Below are 24,543 nucleotides of genomic sequence, written 5' to 3'. Positions count from 1 at the left end.
ACCATACAGTAAAAATACGCAACCAGACAGAAGATACTGGAACAAAGTAGCAGATACTAACAGAACAGCTAAAAAGTTAGTGACATTGAACAGTTCAAATAGTGTGAAACCTTGTTTAACTCTGCCATGCCCAAAAATAGCTTGCCCTGTATCCTTTACAGCTTCCACTGTTGCTATAACTGGTGGATCTATACAACAGTAAAAAATAAAATTGAACTTTTCCCATGTTTCAATGCACTTTCAGTAACCAACCATATCTGGCATATTAACGGTGATGGCCTCAACATGCAGAGGTAACCAGAACAGTTCTCAGAGACCACAAAAAAAACCCCAGAGAGGCTGGACAACCCTCCTGTCCAAGAAGCAATTTGAAACAAGTGGTATATCCTGAACAAACAAGTAGTTTGTCTTGTTGCTATAGAAACTCTTCAGAGTATTTGAGCACTTCACAGCAGCAAGACAACATACTGTACAGGTATATTAAAATACCTACAGAAAAGTCTTGATCAAGACAGATACAACAATACAAAAGGCATCAAACAGCAGCATAAAACAAATCCTAAGTTTACAAAACTTTAAGAACAACTTCTAATAACTCAACATGATCTTCAGTACTAACTTCAAGAAAATACTTCCTGAAGATTACAGTCAAAATACATACCACAAACAACAAAGCACCCTCAAAAAAGCTATTATCCTGAACTGGGCAGACTTATCTTTAGAAGCATGTTTATCAAAAACCTTTCCACTAGCATCTTCTTCCACAGCTAATGCAGAAATCATTCAAACGCCTTTGAAAGAGTTGCCAGTCAGGAACCTCCATCCATGAAGCTCATTCCTACTCTGAGTAAATCCACTGGGATCGAATGTCAGAATCTGACCAAAAAGTATCAGAAGACATTAACTTGCCTAAAACTCAAACCAGAAAAGCAGCTAAAGATGGGTGTAAATTAGGAACAGATACTCAGAAGAACATCTTCATTCTTAGAGCCACCAAAACAGAAGACATATACATAGTATCACTTACTGCAACATAAGTGTCTCAAAATTAAACACACAGGTAGAGAAACCTTTCCCCTTCCTTCAAAACTACCTCCTAGCCTTAGGACAAAAGACATTTACTATGTTAATATCCCTCCTCATGTAACATCACTGTCAACCAAAGCCTTTTGTCTGAAAATACAGGATACTGTTAGAAGATACTATTTACTAGCCAAGAAAGGTAACTTCAGTAGACAGAATTTAATTTGTAACTTGCTGCAATTCATTTTCAACTACAGAAGAGAGCAGAGGATAAAGCAGTCAGAATTGGGAGAGGGAAAACAGTTCTTTCACAAGCATCAACTCTGTAGTAGTATACAAAAAAATCCCACCACTGAGTTGCATTCATGTTTAAAGTTAAAATTCATTTTCTTGATATGCATATTTTAGGAAGAACACATGGAAACCCTTAAGCATTCAATCTGCAATGTAGAACTACTGAACACAGATGATCCATCACTATGAAATACACTCTTAAAATGCAGGCAGAAAATAGAAGTGATTATTAAGAAAGCATAGGTTTTTGTTGAATTTTAAGTTGAAGCTTTATCTGCCTTCCCACAAAAGTAAATAAAATCACAGGGGTTCTTATTTTAAAGGCATATAATCTCTTAACTGTTCAGGTCCAATCCAACTCCACCGGTATTAATGGGAAATTTAAAACTGTTTCAAAAACATCAAATTTGGAGGACATCACATCTGCAAGGTTACCACCCTAGCTTACATCATTTATACAAGAATAGGACAAATTAACAAATAACCTTAGCCCAGAATGGAGTTTGTCATAACCAGACAGGCTTGTCTGCATCACTGCAAATCAACAGCAGAATAAAAAGGCAGAAAGTGAAAGGAAACAATAACTGTGTAAAAATAACTATATAGCATTATACTTGCAAGCCTTTTGTTATTGCAATGAGGAAAAACATGTACAGTTGTTAGTAAAATCAGAATTGTGGAAACAAAGCAAGAAGTTTTTACTCTCACAACCAGACATGGCAACAGTGAATAGGACAGAACCAAGTATTTCAGAAGCAACGGGAGATACTCCCGTAAGCCTGGAAATAAGTGCTATTGCAGTGACACTGCACATCAAACAAATGAATTTTTACAAATCAGGATTCCACAAATCCATTCATCTGCACAACCACACAGCCTAATAAATGTGCCAAAGTGCTGCTATTGAAAGCAATGGGAAATATTACATTACTTATGATAGGCCAGATACACAAAAAAAACCTCTAATATATTCTTTAATCATATTCACAGCATTAAATCATTCCAGAAGTCATGCAATCCCACAATTCATCCACTGAGAATCTCAAGTTGCCAGATACTACCATTTAAACCAAGATTTTTCTAAGAACAGTTGCACACATTAAAGCTTTCAACCTAAGCCATTTTAGGAAAATATGTAGCTTTAAAAGACAAGTTAAAAATAAAGGCTTAATCTAAGTGCAAAACAAATACAAATAGATCAAGACTGCCATGTCAGAGGAAGTTGCCTAATCAGGAGATCAAGAAAAAAAAACACACACTAAGATTACAGGGTTCAAGTAAAAGGTTCAAAAAGTGTTTTTGTCACAAATCTCCACAAAAACACCACCCTGCATCTTTCAATACATCCATATAGGCTATACACATGTATATCCACAAGACCCATGAATATGCACCCTGAGGCTGCTTTGTTGGTGGTTTTGGTTTAGGTTAAGACATAAGCCTGCAGCTGGAAAAAAAAAAAAGGTACTCCAGCTATATACAGCAGTTAATCAAGAGAGTTTCAGAAGTTGCAACAGAGTAGAACAGGCATCAATTTGTTCTGTAGCACAGGCAATCTAAACTGATGACACAAAAACTATCATATGCTTTGAGCAAAGGTCTATGAAGTTTTCAGTAGTAAAGGACTTTCACACTAGGAAGTGCCTAAGCAGATAGTTCAGATGATTCAATTTCATTTTTCTAGCTCATATGCACTAGTAGAAGACTAGTAATGTCTGACAAATATCACCCATTATTTAATACATGCGCTGTTTGTCCCTCCCATGGATTTCACACAACCTGATATTGCAGATTCAGATGTTTCTTCTATGAAAAAAGTTTACTTGTGATTAAATAAGAGAATACAAGATTCAGAAGCATTCTGCCTCAGAACATTGAGAGGTCACTCATCAACATTACATACTCATGGGCAGAGCTTTTTTGGGGGACAAATTAGTGACCTGTTCACCTAGACAATTACATTGCCCAATCCTTATCACCCAGGAGGGTCACAGTCTCCAGACAGTGCACCTTAAACCACCACAGGCAGTAGTAACAGTCACTTGGTTGTTTTGGTAGGCAATGACATACTAAGCACTGCAGGTCAGTAAGAAACCCACATTAACAGTTCTGTCTGCTCCACTCCTTCAAGGATACAATCTCTGCCATAAGCAACTTCTTGACACCAAGCTTCCAAATCTGCCTTTTTTTCAGCCACCACTTTGCAATCTAGAAAGCCCAAATGCTAACCAGTCACCTGAACTGCCAGGTAGGAAGGCAACGCATGTGGGAACAGCATGAGAACCATACCAAACACTTCCCAAAAATGTCCATTGAATCATGATAAAGGAACTTTGCAATTTGCTTACAAATAACAAAGCCATGTACAGTCATTGTAAGGAAACAGTGCTGCCATTAAGAGTTTACATTTTAAAAGGCGACAGTCCCATAATTGGCTGTGTGTAGGGCTACAGATCCACCTGTAAGTAGTTCTTCACAGGTCAGATGCATGTCCCCTTACAGAAGATGACCTATGTTCTTTGTTTTACCTTTTCCATCATAAACATACAGCCATTTACAAACACATGATCAACCATTTCCATATATATTGTTTGCCCATTTATTTCAGACAATACATCATTGGGGTTTTTTAATTCTACCAAGAAAGTTAATCTAGCTTCAAAGGTAAAAAGAAATGGTGCTGGTTGCTTTGTTCTCCTCTTAGCCATGCCAAACAGTAGTTGCTAAAAGGGGCACAAAAGGTGTACAAAAAACAGGTCCCATTAGGAACTCCAAAGAAGTCCATATCTTATTCCAAAATTCAATCCTTTTGTCCCACCACATTTACGGCTTATATTGCAATAGGGGGATTTCAGCAGAGGGTACTGGCTGACACTTTTTTTGCATCAAGAAACTGTCAGGATAGTATTGTCAAGGTTGCATTCAAAAGGATTTTAGATTAAAGGTTGCTTAGATTAAAGGTTGCATTTGTAACCTTAATTCTTATCATTTTGATATTATTTCATGCACAAATTCTGTAGGTTTCTTGGGAAAAATACACCACAATGCACCATCTATGAAAGCAGGAACTCTACCACACAGATATGTAAAAGAACCCAAAATACTCTGAAGATACAGATTCTGGAAACCAGTATTTTTCATACTAGAATTTGCAAAAGAATAGTGTTCATTTAGTTGATTTTTTTTAACATTAGCTTCCCAAGGGACTTTTGTGGAAGAGGGGAAGGGCAAGTTCATTTACATTTTTCTTTTAATTAAAAAGGAGAAAACTGATCCCATTATGAGCAACTGCAATACCAAGTTGCCATGCATCAAGGTTTAAGCTTCTAATCATTATCAGGAAACAAGAACATACATAACCTCAACTACAGGAGTAAGACTCCTACTTACTGCAAACATCAGCTAGACTACGGGAAAAGCTGACTCTGGAATAATGACTGTGCAACCTAGTCACACACGATTTCTCTCACTTTTCTCCCCCATTCTGTTCTTCACCCAGGTAAGAAAAGGAGGAAATAGTCACTCTGATCATGGGCCAAATCCCAAAGTACTGGACATGCAAAGAGACCTGACTCAGCACTCTCATCCCCCACCACAACAGCTGCCCTGAAGATTTGCAAGCAAGGAAAAGAAAATGGCAATTTCTGAAAAGTATGACTTCCACAATGACAGGTCAACCAGAAGGCTCACCTTAGTCTCAGGGCTTTCTTCTTGCTAAATTTCAAAGGCCTGCTGCAGACAACAGAAGTAATGAGTGTCTCAGAATGGGTCTGCATTAATTTTATGAAACAGGAAACATTAAGCAAGCTAACCTTAATACAGAGGTCACTAACAAATTCTTCCAAAACATGAAATATCAATTTTTTTCTTGCAGCTCTGCATAGCATCTGGCAAAAGATAAACGATTTGAGGGGATTGTGTGTGCCTCATGTTTTGGTGGGTTTTTTTTGTTTTGGGGGGTGTTTGTTTTGTTTGGGTGTGTGGTTGTGTTGTTTTTCCTCAACACAGCAATAGATTTTAATTGCATCTTTAGGTGTATGTCTATACACTGACGATTATGGAATTATTCCTTGAAGGAAGCAAACTGCCTACATGCAAACATATTTGCATATATAAACTACAAGTACTGAATTTTACTATTTCAATGTACAGATCATTTTTGTAAGGCACTGCAAGAGTTCCAAATGGGATAGCTCATATTTCTGAATTAAATTAAGGCTGCAAAGTAAGATTCTAAGGAACTAAATTCAATTGCACAACCCCATATTCTGTTATTCTCCATAATAATGTTATCAATATTACTTTTTTTTCAAAATACATCATCATTTAAACAGTCTTTAAAAATTGACTTCAGGGTTTAGGAAATCTTTGACATATTTACTTGATATAAATGCCATGAATCCCTTTTCTGTCAGCCATCAACAGCAACCAGAATACATGCACATGAAGAGGGAACTGAATGCACCAACTTCATTGGATCACAGCAAACAATGTACCAGATATGCACCCACTAATTGCTTTCTTGAAATTGTTTTGGAAACAGATCATTTACTTTTGCTGTCCCCCATTCTAAGAGAGAATAAAATTAAGTTTCTAGAGAAGAAAAAGAAAGACTAGTGATTGTCAGTACTCTAAATGTGTCCATCAACTCTTCACAAGGACTGTCTCTAACTGTGTGCTATTTCATGAGTCATTTAGGCAATAATGAACAAAAAGACATGCTTTTGTTCAAATCATACACAGCGGGATTACATGTGAACTGACCCTCCATGTGTTAAGACAAAGCTTTGCTTTGAGCTCATTACTGCTCTTACAGAAAGATTTGACAAGTTCATGAAGTTTAATTTATTTCTCCATTTCCAAATCTAGCTAGTTTGTTTCAAAAGTACAGATGCACACCAAGAAATAAGCCCAGGATTCTTCACTACTTTTAGTGCAAAAGAAAAGTGTACATGCCAAAAAGGACAGGGAAAAAGAAAACAACAAAAACACATCTGTAGCAACTTCACAACAGGTATGTAACATTTGTTACAGGCTTTAATAAAGAAAATAAATGGCAGGGAAGTTTTCCTCCCTAAATACACTAATCAGGGTGTCTTGAAAAAAGAATAAGCAGCCCTCAGTGATAAAGACAGATTGTTTCACCAACTCTCACTAGGGGTTTGATATTTTAGAGCCATTGACATGCAGGGAAGCATGGTTATGTCTTAATTGAGACTTTAAATAGTGCATTTCAAAAAGCAAAGTAGAACTATTTTGGTTTATTATATTTTTAGGTAACAGAACACACCAGGTTTCTGAATCATCATTAAAAGCTATTTGGAGACAGTAGCACCAATCTAAACTCAAACATGTTTCTCATCACCACCTTATCTCAGGAATTCACTGTTCCAAGGATCTGAGTGAGAAGATGAGAAATAGGAAGTGAGAGGGGATCTACAAGAATGTTTGTACTTCATTTCTGTTTAATCCTGCCAAAAAAAGTGTTCAAGATTATCAAATCACCAATACTGTAACTTGTGTCACCAAATAATAACTAGATTAGGAAATTAGCCCAGTTTAGAGTAATAACTACCAAATGTCAAACTTTGGCAGCAAAATAGCCCAAGTAAGCACTTCTGTTTCATTGATTGTTTTTATTATTAACTTAAAACACAGGAACTGCCCAACTAAAGCCAGTTATCCTGCTGGTCCAATCCAGTGGGAATACAGTTTGTTACAAATTAACCCCCAAATATTCTCTCTAAAAAGAGGCTCTGGTACATGAAGCAGAACAGTGGTAAAAGGTGCTAAACTGCATGAAAACATGTTAAGAGATCACCACAGATTGGGTAAATCCCAGCAAAGGCCAAGTGTTCAGAATTCCTTTCAACTTTAACATCACCACCACTCAGCAACCAGCAGGGTGCATTCAGTATCACACAGAACCTGCACTTGTTTTTGTTCGAAGGCTTTTTAAAAAGCACAGTAACTGAGATGTATAAAGTTGATATTTCATTCCCAAATAATCTCCTTGGTATTCTCTAACACCAAACCAACTAAATAGTAAAGGTCTACAATACAATTAGAATTTGAGCCAAAAAGGACAGTCAGGCAAGAGATATGGAAACAAGAGTTATTCCACAAATGCTAAGACAAGAGCTATCATTTTATAGAATCATATTCCTCACCTATGATTTCACCTTGAATTAAAGGTGCAAACTACTTCCAAAACAATAAATTTATCTTATTGCCTGTAAAACACAATGTTTTTTTCAGCTATACAGTTCATCTACTCCATAAAGTTGGTAGCCATAACAGCTTTTCCCTGGAAATTTCAAATACCTACTTGTCCTTATTATCAGTGAAACAAATAGACAAAGACAAGGCCTGCAGCAACTACACATACAGTACCCACTCAGCACTTCGCCCAAACATTGTGTTTAACTTTCTCCTGACACTGCCCCAATTTGTAAGCAGCTGCATTAAAGTTCGTGGAAAATAATAAAAATCAGTTAAAAGGACATATCAGTTTCTGTGATACACAAAACCCACACTGAAGAGGTTGTGAGTGATAATCTTTATAAATTCAGACATGAAGTGAAAACAGCACCCTCTTGACTCTTTGGTCCTTTCAGAGACTGCAGTTCCACGATACACGACCTCCAGCAGAGAAGCCAGTTTTTAGAACAGCTTTCTATTCCCATCCTGAAAGTGCAGTTCAGCACCTTCTCAAGGCTGCTGATACAGCTGTTCACCAGCTGTGCTATGAATCACCAAAATGATCACTTAAAAACAGATACTTTTAACCTAGATCATTTCAGTGACCCAGTTTTACAGAGCAGCCTCATAAACAGTACAGGCACAAGTGAAAATGCCAAAAGGTTCTTACACCCTTGGTAAAGTTCTTACAAACAGCCACCTCCACTATTCACAAAACACAGGCAACAATTACACTCAAAATGCAAGAAATCCACATGAACAAAAAGCATACAGAGGTCCCCTATCGTAAGGTCTCTTTTAAATCTGCCTTGAATTGATATCTTGATTCCTTAGATACCTGGAAATGACTCATGTGCCACCTCATACATCATTCACAGACAAGCAAATAGACGTAACTTACCAAACGCCTAGCAAATTCTTTGTTTTCTGAAAGAAATCCATATCCTGGGTGTACCTGGAAAAAAACAAACCTCAAGTTGATTGAGTCCTGAAGGCAGACACCAAAATTGCTAGTAGTTTTTCATGCACTGGGAAAAGCAAAGTAGACCAGTAAACATTTAAATTAGCTGAATACCTAAAAAAACTGTCTTAACACACTGATTTATTTGTCTGAAGTTGAGCTGTAAAGACTCCGGATGAACTGCCATTTCTGAAACACTCATTCCTTGCTTGACTAAGGGAGAAAAGTGCTGTTTGCAGAGCAATGGATATACTACTTTTCCTCTGGAATTTTGCCTTCTGCTCTTTTTTAAAATTCCATTTTGTCATATTTAGACTCCCACAGATGAACTCACCCACTGGGTCTGTTCAGCCTGGAGAAGGCTGAGAGGGGATCTCAATGTTTATAAATATCTCAAGGGTAGATGTAAACAAGATGGGACCAGACTCTTTTCAGTGGTGCCCAATGATAGGATGAGGGGCAACAGGCACAGACTGAAACACAAGAGGTTCCATCTGAATTTGAGGAAAAACTTCTTTACAGTGAGGATGCCAGAGCACTGGAACAGGCTGCTCAGAGAGGTTGTGGAGTCTCCTTCTCTGGAGACATTCAAAACCCACCTGGACACATTCCTGTGTGATCTGCTCTGGGTGAACCTGCTTTAGCAGGGGAGTTGAACTAGCTGATCTCCAGAGGTTTGTTCCAACCCCAACCATTCTCTGATTCTCAGTAACCACTACCATGTTCCCTTCACCCCAAAACATCCCCAGCACTGATCACCACAGCACAGCCCCAGCCTGGAGGCACCCCCGCCCTCTACCACCCCCTGCCAGAGAACAATGATCACCACCCCCTGAGCCGCAGCCACACCCCCCTATGCCACCTGAGCTGCTCACACCAAACCCAAGACATGGAGTAATTACTCATAAGCAGCAGTTTACACAAGATTCTTGATCCAAGGCACTCTGACAAAATTTAAGTAATTTTATTTCCCTGTCTTAAAGGGCCTAAACAACTGGGTTCCATATTCAGAAACTCAGAAGAAAAACAGTTAACTTCATAGCAAAATTTTTGGCCCCTGAAAGCACCATACCAAAACATCACCTTTGAAAGAATTCACAATGCTGATCCAAACTGTTTCAGGGTAATTAGTGTTGCTCAAATACACCCATCAAATTTTATTTTAATAAATGCTCTGTGTACAGTAGCTCTGACTAATACATTTATTTCACTGACAGAACAAAGAACATTAAGCATCTGAACATGACTACACATTAGTTTTCCCAACTGATTCCTGTAAAGCTTTGGATCTCTGGCCAATTTGGAGGGAGAAAAGGCAGAACAGCCCATATTTACAAATTTAAGCCAACATGCATTTTGTAAACATTCTGAAACAAATAATTATGGGATGCACCATTTACCTTACCTTCCTGCAAATAGCATGTCTAGAATTTAGAAAGTGATTCAAAGTAAGTTTAAGCAAAAGCCTTTTTGGACACACTTTGTAAAACATTCAAAAAAGCCACTATGGCATATAAAGGGTTAGCGCTCAAAACTAATTGGGATTTTTTTTCCCCCAGCAAATTTGGAAACGAACTGAAGCTGCTCCCTGGTGTGAAAGCTGAATCCAGCAGCCACCTGCAGGATCAGCGACCAGTGCTGCCAGATGCTACAAAGCCTTTGATTTCCAGTAGCTATTTCGGACACATTTAACTCATGTGACATGAACTAACTGGAATAGCATATTCAATCACTTCCCCCCCACACCTTTTAGAAAAAAATAGGAACTCCAGCTTCTCTGCTTTCTATATATGAAACAGCTGCAGCAGATAGACTCATTCAGACTCACAGCTTGGGCCCTGGTTTTCTTAATGACTTCCATGATGGCATCCATGTTGAGGTAGCTTTTGCTGGTGGGAGCTGGGCCAACACAGACAGCTTCATCCGCCATTTTCACGTGAACCTGAAGAGGCAATATTCTGCATTAACAGATGCTCCCAGCGAAAATAATTGCCACCATCCTGAAATACACACACATTTGATTGTTTCAAAGGTAATTTACATACCATAACCATGCTAAAACACACACTGAAATTACCAACATTGACATACAAGAACTCACACAGTAACATTAAATTGCATTTCATTTAACTCTGAGCTTAAGTCACTGTCAAAATGTTTTATTATTTCAACATATCATTTTGAATTTGATTAAATAAAATCATGACAAATATAATTTCAGCTTTCTATACTGATCATCTATATGTAAATGCAGACCAAAAGCTACTTTGTTACATGTAACCAGGGTAGTCTAATATCTTAATACTTAATAACAAACATTCATGACCATTCTAAGCAGGCTCCCCAGGAAGTTGGGGATAATTAGAGAAGATTGAATGAAGGGATGCAGTCAGTGTCCCTGCACAGCATCAGGTCAGCACCATGCACAAATTAAAGCCTATGACTAAAGAGTTCAATATCACTACACATGAACCAGAAAATCTTGAGAATTATTTAAGCAGGCTCATGTTTGATTCCTAATCCATTGTATCCTCATTTATATGCATTTGCCAAACATTTTTTAGTCTAATCTGAACTATACAAAAGGGATGAACACTTCCAGCATTTTACCAGGAACAATAAAATAGCTAGGTCTGAAGTTAGAAGGTAGGTTCAAAGTTAGAGGTCTACTTACAATTCATACACACTTACCTTGAAGAAAAAGTTATAAAAGTTTAATTAGATTGGTCTTCCACATGTTTTCAGAGTTCAGAGTACTTTTCCTTTAAAGATGCACAAGGACCACAGAAACAACCAGTTTTTCCCCCATTCTGCTCTCCTTCTGTAAGCTCCCTTTCAGTATGTATTTAAGAAAGCATGCCATTGCTTAAACTAAGATTATATTAGCTATGTGTCAGTAAGCCTTGTTTATACTGAAAGTTTTAAAACCGGTGTTAGAAATGTCAAAGTTATTTTTATGGAATATTTGATATCTTTGACATTTGAAGGTGAGAATACATTGGTTAAAAAGGGTATTCTTCTAGAAAAAAGGAGCATTCATATACATGAATTTTTAATTTTTAGTTTACAAACAGAATTTTGTTCTTTGCAAAAAGAAATTTTATTTCTAAATAGCGGGAAGGCTGTCAAGTATGACAAACTAAGGTTAGAAGTACTGTTGCCCACATATACTATTGCCTCATTCAGTAGAAAAAAGGCCAGAAAAAAACTAGAAAAAGTGACAAGCAGTAGTCAAACAACATTTTGAATATGAGAAATAAATATTTAAGTATAACAAACCTATCTAAATATTTTAACTTCCACAAAGTTCAGAAAAATGGCAAGTTAATTTTCCTTCCTGGTGGTAGGATTAATTTTTCTTTGACACTTTGTTCCAAGCTCATTTCTGGGGGCATCTCTTAAAGAGTTTCTGAATTTGCTGTATACTTGAGGATTTGAGAGTTCACATAACCTCCTGGAATTGCACGGCATTTCACATCTGAATTGCTGCTTCTGTAAAGTCACAATAGTGACTTAATGGTGAATTTTACCACTACAGCATTAGCCTCACATTAAAAACAAAGCAAAACCAAAAACTCCTAAGCACTAGTACAATCATGAAGCAGGATTTTAATGCTTTTTAATAAATACACCTCAACTATTTAAGTCAGTAATCTATTTTGATCAAATGCTATCAAGATTAGCCTGTCATCCTTCCTGGAACACTAAATACAATAAGCAACATGGCCCGTGGATACTTTCATTTGCATGATCAATTTATATGCTTCAAGTTGTTGTTTGGAGTTCCAGTGTGGTTTACATGTCTAAACAAGGTCATTCAAGCTTAAGCACAGTTAAGCACATGTTTTACAAAACTAACTGCTTCCTTAGAGGAAAGGAGTCACCATATTTAGATTTTTAGGTATCAAGAAAACACCCCACACCCACACACTTCTCACACTGAGACACCAACAGTCCTACTAGTACCAAAAGTAGCCATAGAAGATACTGCAAAACCATTTATTTTATACACATTAGACTAGTGCACTTTTCCCCTACCATTTTCTCCCCCTTTTTGAAATGCTTCATTGTTACTTCAACTCTCTGGTGTTTCGACTCTTCCCACACTCCCCTGTAACCTGGCAAATCCATTTCTCCTTATTTACCTCACTGTAAGTCCTTACTGCCTTCTCTACTTCAGCACCAGTTCAGCTTTGCTTACACCCTAATATACCACACATGGATATAACAAAACAGCAGCCATATCACCTTCACATTACCTGATACACTGCCACATAAACACTCAGTAAATCTCCCAAGGGCAAGAAAGACTTCTCCATTCCTCCCGACTAGTTTAAAACCTCCACGATTAAACCAGTGCACATATAATCTGGAAATAGAGACCTGTTTCTTAGTAATGCATGATTACAATTCCACTAAGCATTTAGTTTATTTTACAATACACTGTAGTTCATGAAGAATGGGCCAAATACCATAACATAAATACACCACAGAATTCACAGTACATAGAAATAATTACTCTAACCATAATTACTAGCAAACATTACAACAAAAGCCATCATTTGAATCTACACTACAAAGTGGCACATACTTCACACCACAATTCAGTAAATCTTTTCCTCTGCATAAGCTGACTGATAATGCAATATTTCTAGACAGACCAAATAATCTAGCAACTCCTTTTCCTCAAGCATTACAAGTTTCAAATATATTTGTTTTCAAATTCAAGTGTTGCTTAAGTGTTTGACTTAAATCACAAATCCTCAGTACTTAAAGCTTCTCCCTAATTTACTAGAGATAAAACTTCAGAAGTTTAACTTTCTCTGCTTTAGTTTACAATGTCAAGAAAACAAAGAAGCAAGTCCCAGAAGGTTCTTGAAATGCAATTCCTTCATAAATATTAGAATTGACCCTGCAAGCTCAAGCAGAGATAACAACGGATAACAAAGGTTGAAAAAGCAGACAAACCTTAAAGTGTTGTATATTTGCAGTAGTATATTTTACAAGGGCTAATTATATTGCAGCAACAAAAATAAGACAATAGTGACCAAAACCTACTGAATCCAGTTAATTCAAAATACCACAGACTAAATTTAGGCATCTGAATCCCAGTAATAGGTTTGTTACATCTTTGGAAATCAAACAAAAATGGCCACCTGTTTCCAAAGCTAGTTTAGGTCCAGAAGCCACCTAAGTCAGTAAATGCTGCCAGATCTTCACACAGGAACAGCTTTGTGTATCCCCACCACGTTCGCAGCAAATGGGCAGGTAAAGGCAGGGCTGCCTTTTTTGGCCAGCCCTGGTTCCAAGCACCACTCCAGGCTGCAGCAGATCTCAGAGCTGAAAGGGCAATAAGGGGTAATCACAGTAGCAGCCATTGGTTTGGAAGATCCTTCACCTACATTAGGTTTCAGTATTTCAGTATGACTTATAAACCGGGTTTGGTACTGGGGCTTAGCATTACATCCCAAAAGGGAAATACGCCCATAGCCCAACATTTTAGATACAAGCACCACAAAAATAGTCAATATCTGCTTTCCAGGAGATAACCCAATTTAGAAGGACTGCACTGAATCAGAGCTACTAAGTACCCAAATTACCTAGATTATGCTAGCTCTCCTTTACTCTGGAGGGTGGCACAGGTATTCATCTGACAGCAGCATGCTCTCTTGCCCAACCTTATCCTGAACTTACTGAATTATCCCTTTAAACATGTATCTCAAATAATCATAATTTCAAGACATCAAAATGAATAGCTTACTACATAAAACATACATAGCACTCCTATAGACATTTTGTTTAACATAGCAGAATCAAGGTAACCTTCTCCAAGAGCCATTCAGGTGCTGCAGACTGCTAGTTGAAATCTATATTATAAACACAACATTTACATATACATGCTCCTCAACATTTCAACACAGAAAAGTTTTCTTTGTATGGAAAGAGAATGTATTAATATTTCAAGGCAAAGAACTAACTTTTTTCAGTGCATATGCAAGCTATAAAACAAAGATGCTGAGATAATTTACAGATCCCTAGAATTATAATTATTCAGCAACTCCAGAGTTTATTACATTCTTATGGATCTGATTCATGATAGAAGTGCTTTTCTCCCTAATTTGTTTTGTGGTTATTCTCATCATCTACTAATTCAAAAATTGAAGGCTGATGTCATAAATGCTGAAGAGGAACAAAAAACCTACACACAAAACACATCTACATGTTTCCTAATCGAGTACTTAATATCACCTGCATAGTTTTCACAGATGATTTTATATACTTTGGCAGTTTCTGATGCTTGTCATGCAACAGATGCCATTTACTTCACTGTAAATGACTAATTAACACATACACACACTCAGTCCCCCCACTCCTCCATCTCTGGGGAGGTAAATGTCTGGGATTCCCCAGTGTCCCAGTTTTTCAAAGCAGGTCACTCTATGCATCCCCAGGTCTCAACACAAGTTGATATTCACACAGCAGACAGGTATACTGAATTACAAGACCCATTTCCCTCCCCCAATTCTCTTGTATTGTTACAAAATTTACATATAGGGAAACTTGTATCTGTATACACAATGTTAATCAAACCTAGGAAACAATTATAAAAACCTCAGTGAAGAGAATGCTTCTGCTACGTACATTAGATAAGATATTGAGCATTGTTTAGACAAAGAAATCTAATCAAACAAGCCATTCTCCTTTTATAGCTCAAATCAATATCGCACATTGGAACAACATCCGTCAGTGTAAGTGGATTCTCTTAATTGGCCCAAACTGCATAATATCGCTCAGCAAGACAAATCACAATTAGCTCAACCCATAAAATATGGCTAATGAGTAAATCCTTTGTAAGGTAGCTAAAAAAACCAACCACCTCAAATCTTGCCACCATCACTGCCAAAAGAGACAAAACCAAAGAGCTTTGATAGTCTTGAACTAAAAAAAAAATAAAATAGATGCAATAAGGTTCAAATTTACCACTTTGCCAGAACACATTTCATCTGACTGAAGTGTCTTTAGCAGCTTTGCACTAAGATACATATACCGATACTGCAATAAACTTGTGCACACAGTGAGTGTGAGATATTCATACAGCCTTTAAAGTGCTACCTGCAAAGAAATACGGCCACACAATTACAGCATTTAACTTTAAAAATTAAATAATGGAAACATTTCTAAACCCTGTGAAAAGCAGAACTGTGAAAGCTGTAAGTAACATAACTACCCCGTACTTCATATTTATTTTTACTCAGCATTTCAAAACCTAGAGATTTACACAAACAAGTCAAACTATAGTCAGAATAAGATTTCTCTGCAAGCCTGTTTTGAATTTATAAATTTTAATTTGATGGCCCACAAATAGTTATGTGAGGATTAAGGTAAAAATTCCTCAGTGGCCTTCAAACATTTGGTTTGGTAAAGGGTATTTACTTACAGTCCCCTCTCCAAGTCTACAATGACCCTCAAAACAGCCCATCCATTAGCACCCACAGGATTAGACCCTAGGTTAGCAGATACCACACGAGTAAAAAAAATTAGCATACTACTTCCCTCCTGCCCTTCAGTTTGCCAGCTGGTAAAAACTTGTAAACAGCAATCGCCTCACTAACTAGTGGCCTCAAAAACCCACAGATTTCAACTGAAATTAAAATGACATTATCCAGGTTGAACTGAACAGTCTTTTAACAAGAGATACCTACCAGGCAAGGAAGACTAGGTTTCTAACCAAGACTAAGAGAATACACTCTCCACAGATATTTTCATCTGTTTGCATTCTCAAACATGAATTTATTTTTGTAATCTTTAAAAAAGAAAAAGAAATTTCAATTCTCTCTCCTATGAATGAAGCTCTGGAACTTTGTTGGCTATTGAAAAGACATAAAATTCTACTTGACAGAGATCACACCAATAGGAAAGGGCTCCCCCACTGTATCTAGAGGCCTGATCACTAGTACTGTGAAAAACAGACCAAGCTAAAGCTGTCATGCAGTGTTACTCTGAAACTGAGTTCTATTTGCTGGGACAAGCAAGGAAGTGCCTCCAGAGTCCTGAAGACATTCCAGATAAGAATCTAGAGAACACTTCCAGAATCGCTTTTCTTAAAGCCTTTTCCTATATGCATATTCTTTGGCAGATAACTTCCCAGTGAAGCACATTCTACAACACTGATGGGAAAGGGTTTTCCAGCAGAATTTTATTGGAAGTGCTTACTGTGTTTCACACTCCAAAACAGTAAAGACCAGGAACTAGTAATGCAGTGCCTCATACAAACTTAAGACCACAGAACTGAAGTTTAGCCAGATCTGAGAAGTTCAATGTTAGGAAGACACTACAATTAAGCTGACTAAAACAGGGTGGTGGGATTTTTTTTGGCCAGACATTGAAAATCAAATGTTTTGTCTCTACAGCACATTCTCTTAGAACTTTTGTCTCTATAGAACATTCTTAGACCTCTTCTAGGAAAGTTTGTCTCTATGGGCTTCTGTTCAAAACTCAATTGTTCTTGGAACAAGGCTCCTTTAGCCTAAAAGCCTATCTGTAGATAAACAAGTACAATAAAAGGTTGTTTAACTTTTTCAAGTTCAAGCATCTTTTCATTTCGAGATGAGAGCCTGCTTAAAGTTGTAGCAGACAACTGTAACAGACCATCCTTTTTTAAACAGCCAATTAGAGTAATTTGTTTGTTACTGATAATTTAGCAGAATTAAGTGGCTGGTTTGTATCACAGCCTTCCACATGCTTTAGTCAACACCAACCACAAACAATCTTTCTTTTTTAGTACAACTGAAGAAGCAGAAAAAGGGAAATCAACAGTAATCTTGCTTAATCTACCTTTGGATGAACTGCAGAATTGAGAGGTAGAAGAATTCAGAGGGAAAAAACATTTCATTCTTCAACTCATTGCACCAATAGCAAAACACAATCTTAAGGGAAAAGTATCACCCTTGTGTCCTTCCACTTATGGCTCCCTTTAACAGGGGCAGCACCTATAAGTTTCTTCACCCAAGTGAAGAGCAGAGGCAGCACCACCATTCAGAACAACCTTCGCTGATTTAGGGTGTGCTGTGAAAGACTCTACAAGTCAGCAACTGCACTGATATCTCTACAGACCACTTTTACTTTGGCATACATCATCTAGGCTCTAGATTCTAGATCAAGTGCCCAGGAGAAACAGGAAAACCTTACTTCACAGTATACACTAGCAACTTGGGGAAGATACTTAACTAAATCTGTTTACCAAAGAGTCTCCACCTGTTGCAAAAGTTGAGCAATTCTTCACATTTAGACAAGTCCACTATGCCCTGCATAGATGCTAGAGTTTCATCTTCGCAGTGGATGTGATTCTGGGCTTTAAGTGTCTTAGAAAAAGAATGAAGTTTTTTGTGATGTTAACAAACCAGCAGCATCCTACAGTGTTTTAAGTAGCCTCTCTGCATTTCAAACATCTGCACCCACATGTCAGCCTTTCCCTAATGGAATCTCAGCTTTCTAAGCACTTTAGCAAAGCAGCAGGACAGATCTTTCTCATGCAGTTTCTTTTCCCTGCCTCTCCCAAAAATAAGCTCACCATGGAATGCATTTGCATGTTACTTTGTTTTGCCTTCTAAATGGGTAAGACATGTGGGAGATCAGAAAACTAGTTAAGCAGGTCTAAAACGCAGTATCAGGTGGTAGCAAGAGTAGCCAGCAACTACTAAACTTCATATATTAGCTAGATATCCCAGAAAACCTGTGATACAGAAAAAGTAGCTTAAACTAAAGTCACACCACAAAGCAACACATCACATGTATTGGCAGCATGCTCCCATCTAGCATTTTCAGCCTAATTCAGATAGAGCTCCTCTTCCAGATAGATGAATACAGTGCACAACTATTCAGACATGGTTCCCCTCAAATCTCAATCTTCCTGCCTACAGACAGATGCACTACAGATTTTGCTTCCAGCATCCAAGGATGATAATTAAAGTCAGGGATCCCCTGAAACCAGTTCCAGTGCTGAGAGAACAGCAACAGCAAGGTGAGTTCACAGCTACCTGGTGTTTCAATTATGCAACAGTATTTAAAAGAAAGGTGAGAAATATGGACATCAGCTCAAGGAAGCATATTTTGGAGCAGTAGAAGACTAACATTAAAAATCAGAAATACTAGATACAGACTGTACAGTAAATCAAGTTTTTCCCAGTATGGACTAACTTCTCACCCAAAACGAGCCATATATTGAGACATGAATGAAGTTTCACAATAAGCCTCACTTTATACAAGTTGCCATTCAAAGTATGATCCCAGCCCTAACTCTCCTCCACGTTCAGCTCTAGCAATTACAACATTGCTGAAAGATCAATGAACTGAACAGAACAGATTTTTCCCAGTGGAAGAGTAATCTAAGGGGAGGGGAAGTTAACCTTCTGTCAGATCAGCAAGTTAAACCATCTCCCCACCATATGATCATTGGATCCAATACAGTGAACAAAGAGGGGACAGGAGAGCACAGAGTCCTTGCAGAAATATTTTGGACCTAGAGAAATTTAGACATAATGAAAGAGATAAAAGTGTTAAATAATACAAAAAGAAAATTCCTAAAATAGGTTGGGGGTAAATGCAGAATACCTTAATGATGAGAAACTTTCAGTGAAGGTTTTCTAAAACAAAATTTTCCTTTCATCTATGTAACATATATATGTATCATAAAAATACATATACATGTGTCTATACATATGTACATACACACAGTCCTTAACCACTTCTGGGTACCCAGTGAGTGGGGTTTTTCCATTAAGGTTAAATACTAAAGCAGCACCTATAATAAACCAGAAAAATTCAGTCATGAAACCTCAAAATTATCATCATGCCCAGCATAAGTATTAAAGATTCCATTCCTCTTACATCAGTCTTACAAATGCCTTAAACACTCCCTTTATTACATAATGTTCACAAAAGTGAGCATTTTTCCTTCAAAATTCCACTAATGTAAATATTTGGATTTTCTAAAATATTATTTTAGGGTGAGTTTTTTTAAATGTTAATTCTACAGGAAAATTACTTTTCTGACAGTGCATTAAAATTTTTAATTACTTTACAGGATAACTCTGAGGAAGATATTCCTCTACCTAAAACCCAATCTAAGTTTTCCGCTCTCAAAAGTTTTATTTTGAAAGACAAGTCAGCTTTGAGATTCCAAGAGGCAGATGTCAAGATAAAGACTATAAAAACTGTGTAATGTAAAAAAAACAGCAGGCATGCTTGCTGTGGGTACCCACAGAACACAGTATGCCAGAAATTCCTACAAAATCTACTTGTTCTCAGAATAGACTTACCTTTTAAAAAAAAAGTTATTTCTAACTAGCAATCATTCCTACCCATGCCAGAAATATAATCACTTGCATGCCATCTGTTTGACAGCCCCTTGCTCCTGTCACAAACATAGGAACTACAGAGAAGTATTTGCTATAAAACACAAACTCACATTAAAAGAAGAGTCTATTAAGGGAGCCTGTCAGTATTTGCAATTTTCTAGTCAAAGTTTAAGCAGATTTTGCATAGTACTAAAGAGCGATCACAGAAAACCCCAAAATCAAGTACAGAAATAACTACATGGGGAAAAAAAATGTATTCCATAAAGGAGGATCAAACTTGGTAACAGCCAGGGCCAAATACCTCCAAAGAAAAAACAAAACAGATCAGCAGAACTAAGTTACAGGATGAAGAGTTCCAGAGTTGGCTGCTAGACATGGCACAAGACTAATTTTGCTGCACAGAAAAATCTTAAACAGGGCAGAGGAAAGGCAGCAGAAAAAGTAGTTATTTCTCAGTTTTATCTTATGGTATAATGTGCTTAAAAAGGTATTTAATATTGTTCATAGTACTGTACTAACTGCCATTCCATCCTTACAGAGAATTTACATTTATATTCTACAATGCTGAACATATCACTGATACATTAAGCAAAGTAGTACATTTCTGCTGTTACACAATACATCCATATATTTGAAAATGGTTGTACAGGCAACCAGCTGGCTCAACAAATCTGTAAGGACAATGCACAGTCTAACAAATGGGCAGGAGCAGACAAGTAAACCTGCACTAAAGATTCACACAGCTAATATCAGCACTGGGCAACCCAACCATCCAATGCTGATGCCAGATCTCACATGGTCCCATCCTTTCCCAGATCAAAACTATTTTTAAGTTACACAGTTACATCTCAAATTCAGATTTCATTTTAACATGACCCCAGAAAAACCTTTAATTTGCTTTTTAGGTTATTCAGTGTTTTCCCTGATAACATTCCCACCTCCAAGATTATTTCCTTTGATACACACTTTTCCATATAAAGGTAATTCAAGGACAAAAACCAGAACCTTAGTCTGTACTGTAACCCCTTAATCCTATGACAATATTATTTCATCACACCAAGCAGATTTAGTCTGAAAACAGTGCACTGTATTGAGGAAATAAGTCTTGATGTATTAAAATAATATCCTTCACAGTCAACTATGAAGTTCCACCCACCAAGGGTTTAAGCACAATCCTGTTCCGATAAATGAAATTGGATCAATAGAACATCAAGTCTTCTCCCACATCTACTTTATGCCCTTCTATAACAAGCTGCCACTGCTGGGATTTTCTTTTTGGATGCAATAATTTAAGTATTAAGTAAAGCACTCTCCTCCTTTGATGACTAAACTAAAAACTAGAAAATGTGGGAAGTATCACTATCACACTAGTTCAATTATAGTATCATAAATACTTATAGGCTATAAGGTTTAACAAATAAGTATTTAGATCTTTGATATAATGCATGGGATCAACACTAATGATATTTAGTGTAGTAAAAAATTGTTTTATACAGGAAACACCTGCACAACTCTGAAGGAAAGAAACAACCTATTTCTGTAAGGTGACAAGTATTCCTATTTTTAAGAAAGGTACAAACTTTTACATTCTTCACATAATATATAGTATTCACAAATCTAATTGGTTAGCTCAACCTCCTATATAGTTCTATAAGATATTGCAGCAAACTTTTATATAAACAGATTGTTGTTTTTAAAGAGCCTAGAATTAAGAAGTCTTTCCAAACTGCAGTGACTCTGCATGGCAGCATAACACACACACACAACAGTTCCTTCTAAATCCTCTTTCCTGTTAGCATTTGGGTTTGGGTCTTTTGCCCCATCAAACCTGCTAAATAAAGTCATATTTCCTGCTGACAGCCAATGATTGCTTTACCTATAACTCCAGGGGGTTTAACTATCCATCCTTTAAGAAGCTTTGACAGTTTAACCTGCTGAGCTCACAGCACCCAAGGGAAGGTCTTACTTGCAGTTTTACTTCTGCTGCTGCTTACCACTAATACTGACTCCACAAATAACGTATTTCAATAACAACCTCCTACACGTTAACACTTTGGGTACAAGCCATGATACTGCTTTAATTAAGTTAATACATGAAGGTCACAGTTTAGTAGAAAGTTTTATTACATTTGGCAGTGCTTACAATAGCAGAAAAAGTGCAGATGCTCACCTGTCCAGTAGCTCTGGGCTAAGTTTGCCTACAGATATAATTCAGTTGGTTTATGGCTTCACATAATTTTAAGTGAGTTTTGTTTATTAGTTCTATTTCTTCTAACCATGGATCTTTCCAGCATAACTGATAATTTCATGATCAATATGAAATAAATGCCTCTAACCACACTGGGTACAGAATGCATCTACCTGGTATATAAACAGTCCATGCATTACAATTAAAGGGTGTTGGATTTGTTCTGTTTTTTTTTTTTGCAAGGTTTGGAGCATCCTTATGGTGGAAAAGATTAGCATTTTTATTTTCTTGAAGAACAGTTGCTACCATTAAAAATAAATTTTATATTTAACAAGTTATTATGTAAAAGTTTAAAGATATTAAAAACATTTAGTTCAAAGTAAGAAATAATTCCTATTTCCTGAAAGCAAACATTTGACAAAAAAGTGACAATTGGAGAGGTACATGTTTAATTTTCTTAGACTACGTATTCACATATTCTTTTTCAACATAGTACTTAAAAGCACATATTCACTTCAAAAATAAAGGGAAAACAGGTTCTTTGTTAGAAACCCAGTATTAACTTTACCTGCAAAAACATCTATTTGTTGTATTTTTTATTTTTTGTTAAAGTAGACAAACTGACAGACACTCTACAGAGTAATAACAAAGCAGCATGGGAGCCATTTAATATATTTCTTGATTAACTCATTGCCTGTCCAGTTCTCATACAGACATGTGCTCACATGTCATAATCGTCATAACTCCCATCATCCCTACAGTTAACACACAAGCTCCTTGATTAGTGCACAACTCCCAGACGAGCCATCGCTAATGCTAAATAATTCCCTTCAGCCTCCTGCGACTATACCGCAGGCTCTCCAATTAAATATAATGTCTCTGATGAGCCATATTAATACAGACAAATTCCTGCCAGGGATTCTAGCCCACTCACTTTCACTAAAGCAGCAACTGGAATTAAAAGGAAAACTGTATACATTAAAAATAGCCAAAAGAACAGTTTTGCCATGAGGCTTTAATTGTAAAACTTTTCTGTCACAGGTATGTTGGTCTTGGAGGTATCAAAAAGACTGGCATATATTAATACAAGTTTAGTGATAAATTACAATGAGTAAATTATCATTTTAATAATTAAAAGGCAAGCATGTAAAACAGATAGCTCTTCAATCAGTTAATTACAATTAGCAATATCTAATTACACAATAATAACTACAGAAACCCTCAGATCATTTGCTGTTGGTACAACCACTGTACTCACTGGTCTTGTACATTAAGCATCATTTGAAACATTGGCATAGCTGTACACACCTACATACAAGGTTTTTTCAGGTTATAAAAATATTTCAGTAATGACCCATGCATAAAATTCAAAACTTGCACCAACAAACTACCATGCTTGTTAAAAGACTGCTGCAGCATCACAGATTATATTGCAAAGTCCACATATTTTAAGTTATGTAAATATGTACCAAGCAACATTAAAACATTTTAATAATATAAAGCCAGTCATGTGTCAAGTATACAGAAGCCAAATTATGCCAGTTTCTCCCTTTTAAAATGGGAAGACACAGGAAAACCCGATCTCTTCCACATACAGTAAAACTCTAACATCATTTAACTCAAAATTGTTGCCATTAGCTGGAAATTCACTACCCAGATTTTATGAAAATCATAAGGAGTTCCCACTCCTTCCAGCAGAGAGTCTGATGTCCTTAACCCTAGTGCTGACCCTCTCACTAGAAGAGGTATCAACAAAGGACATGTAAATAGACTGTTGCAGAAGTATCCTTTAGTAGTTTTAAATATTGCTTGCAACTGCACAAACTGTAAGATATTCAAATAACCCCCATGAAATTTTGATAAGCTCTTCCCCAAGGTCCTTGCACCTTCATCCTTACACTAATGCACTTCATCTTCATTTACCTGATCATTAGTTTCCAGTTTGTTCAGCTGGAGACCAACACACACTAATTACTTTGACATCACAAAGTCCTATCTGTCTTTACCACCTCCCCAGACAGCAGGGAGAAATTATCAAGGGTAGGCATGATAATATCCTGATAAATGATGATTCACATCACCTCACTGTCAATCATCCAGAAGTGCTCACGCAAGATACCACTCAATCTCATTACTGAATCCTAGGGCTAAGAGTACAATACACACCAGGAGTCATATTTCAAACAGCAGGCCACCTGGGTAAGAGATGCAGCTCTCGGAGATTTTCATGAATTTTGTTGGCTTTTTGTTTTAACATGGTAAATGTCAAATATTCACATAGTTTACCACGTGTATACAGGTTGGCAGAAAAGGACATGCTGAAAGCAAGGCAATTCATCTTGCAGGTTCAAGTGTGAAAAAATCTAGGTCTTTGGAAGGGAGGAAAAGGACAGACAAATTTCACTAATTTAAAAAGAAAATTAATAACCCCATCTAAAGTTTCAGAGTTCAGTTTCACAATTTAAGCATCCTTACAGCTGAAACAATATGAATGCATTCAGAGCTCTCAAAGAAGTCAT

General features: G+C 37.0%; 1 protein-coding gene across 3 annotated transcripts in view; it reads right to left on the bottom strand.

Annotated features, from left to right (window-relative positions):
• The window catches only part of PCCA (propionyl-CoA carboxylase subunit alpha), a 283,490-nt gene that overhangs the window by 233,670 nt on the left and 25,277 nt on the right, over positions 1-24,543 (bottom strand). For all 3 annotated transcript variants that reach the window (XM_065829712.2, XM_071807058.1, XM_071807055.1), the window contains exons 5-6: positions 10,308-10,421; positions 8,420-8,473 (exon numbers count right to left, since the gene is read on the bottom strand). In XM_065829712.2, coding sequence (XP_065685784.2) covers positions 8,420-8,473; positions 10,308-10,421 — 168 coding nt within the window. The remainder of the gene's footprint in view (positions 1-8,419; positions 8,474-10,307; positions 10,422-24,543) is intronic.

This window comes from Patagioenas fasciata, chromosome 1 (assembly GCF_037038585.1).
Source record: "Patagioenas fasciata isolate bPatFas1 chromosome 1, bPatFas1.hap1, whole genome shotgun sequence".
Lineage (NCBI taxonomy): Eukaryota > Metazoa > Chordata > Aves > Columbiformes > Columbidae > Patagioenas > Patagioenas fasciata.
The sequence above is the reverse complement of the archived record's forward strand: the minus strand, read 5'-3'. Positions and strand labels throughout refer to the sequence as shown.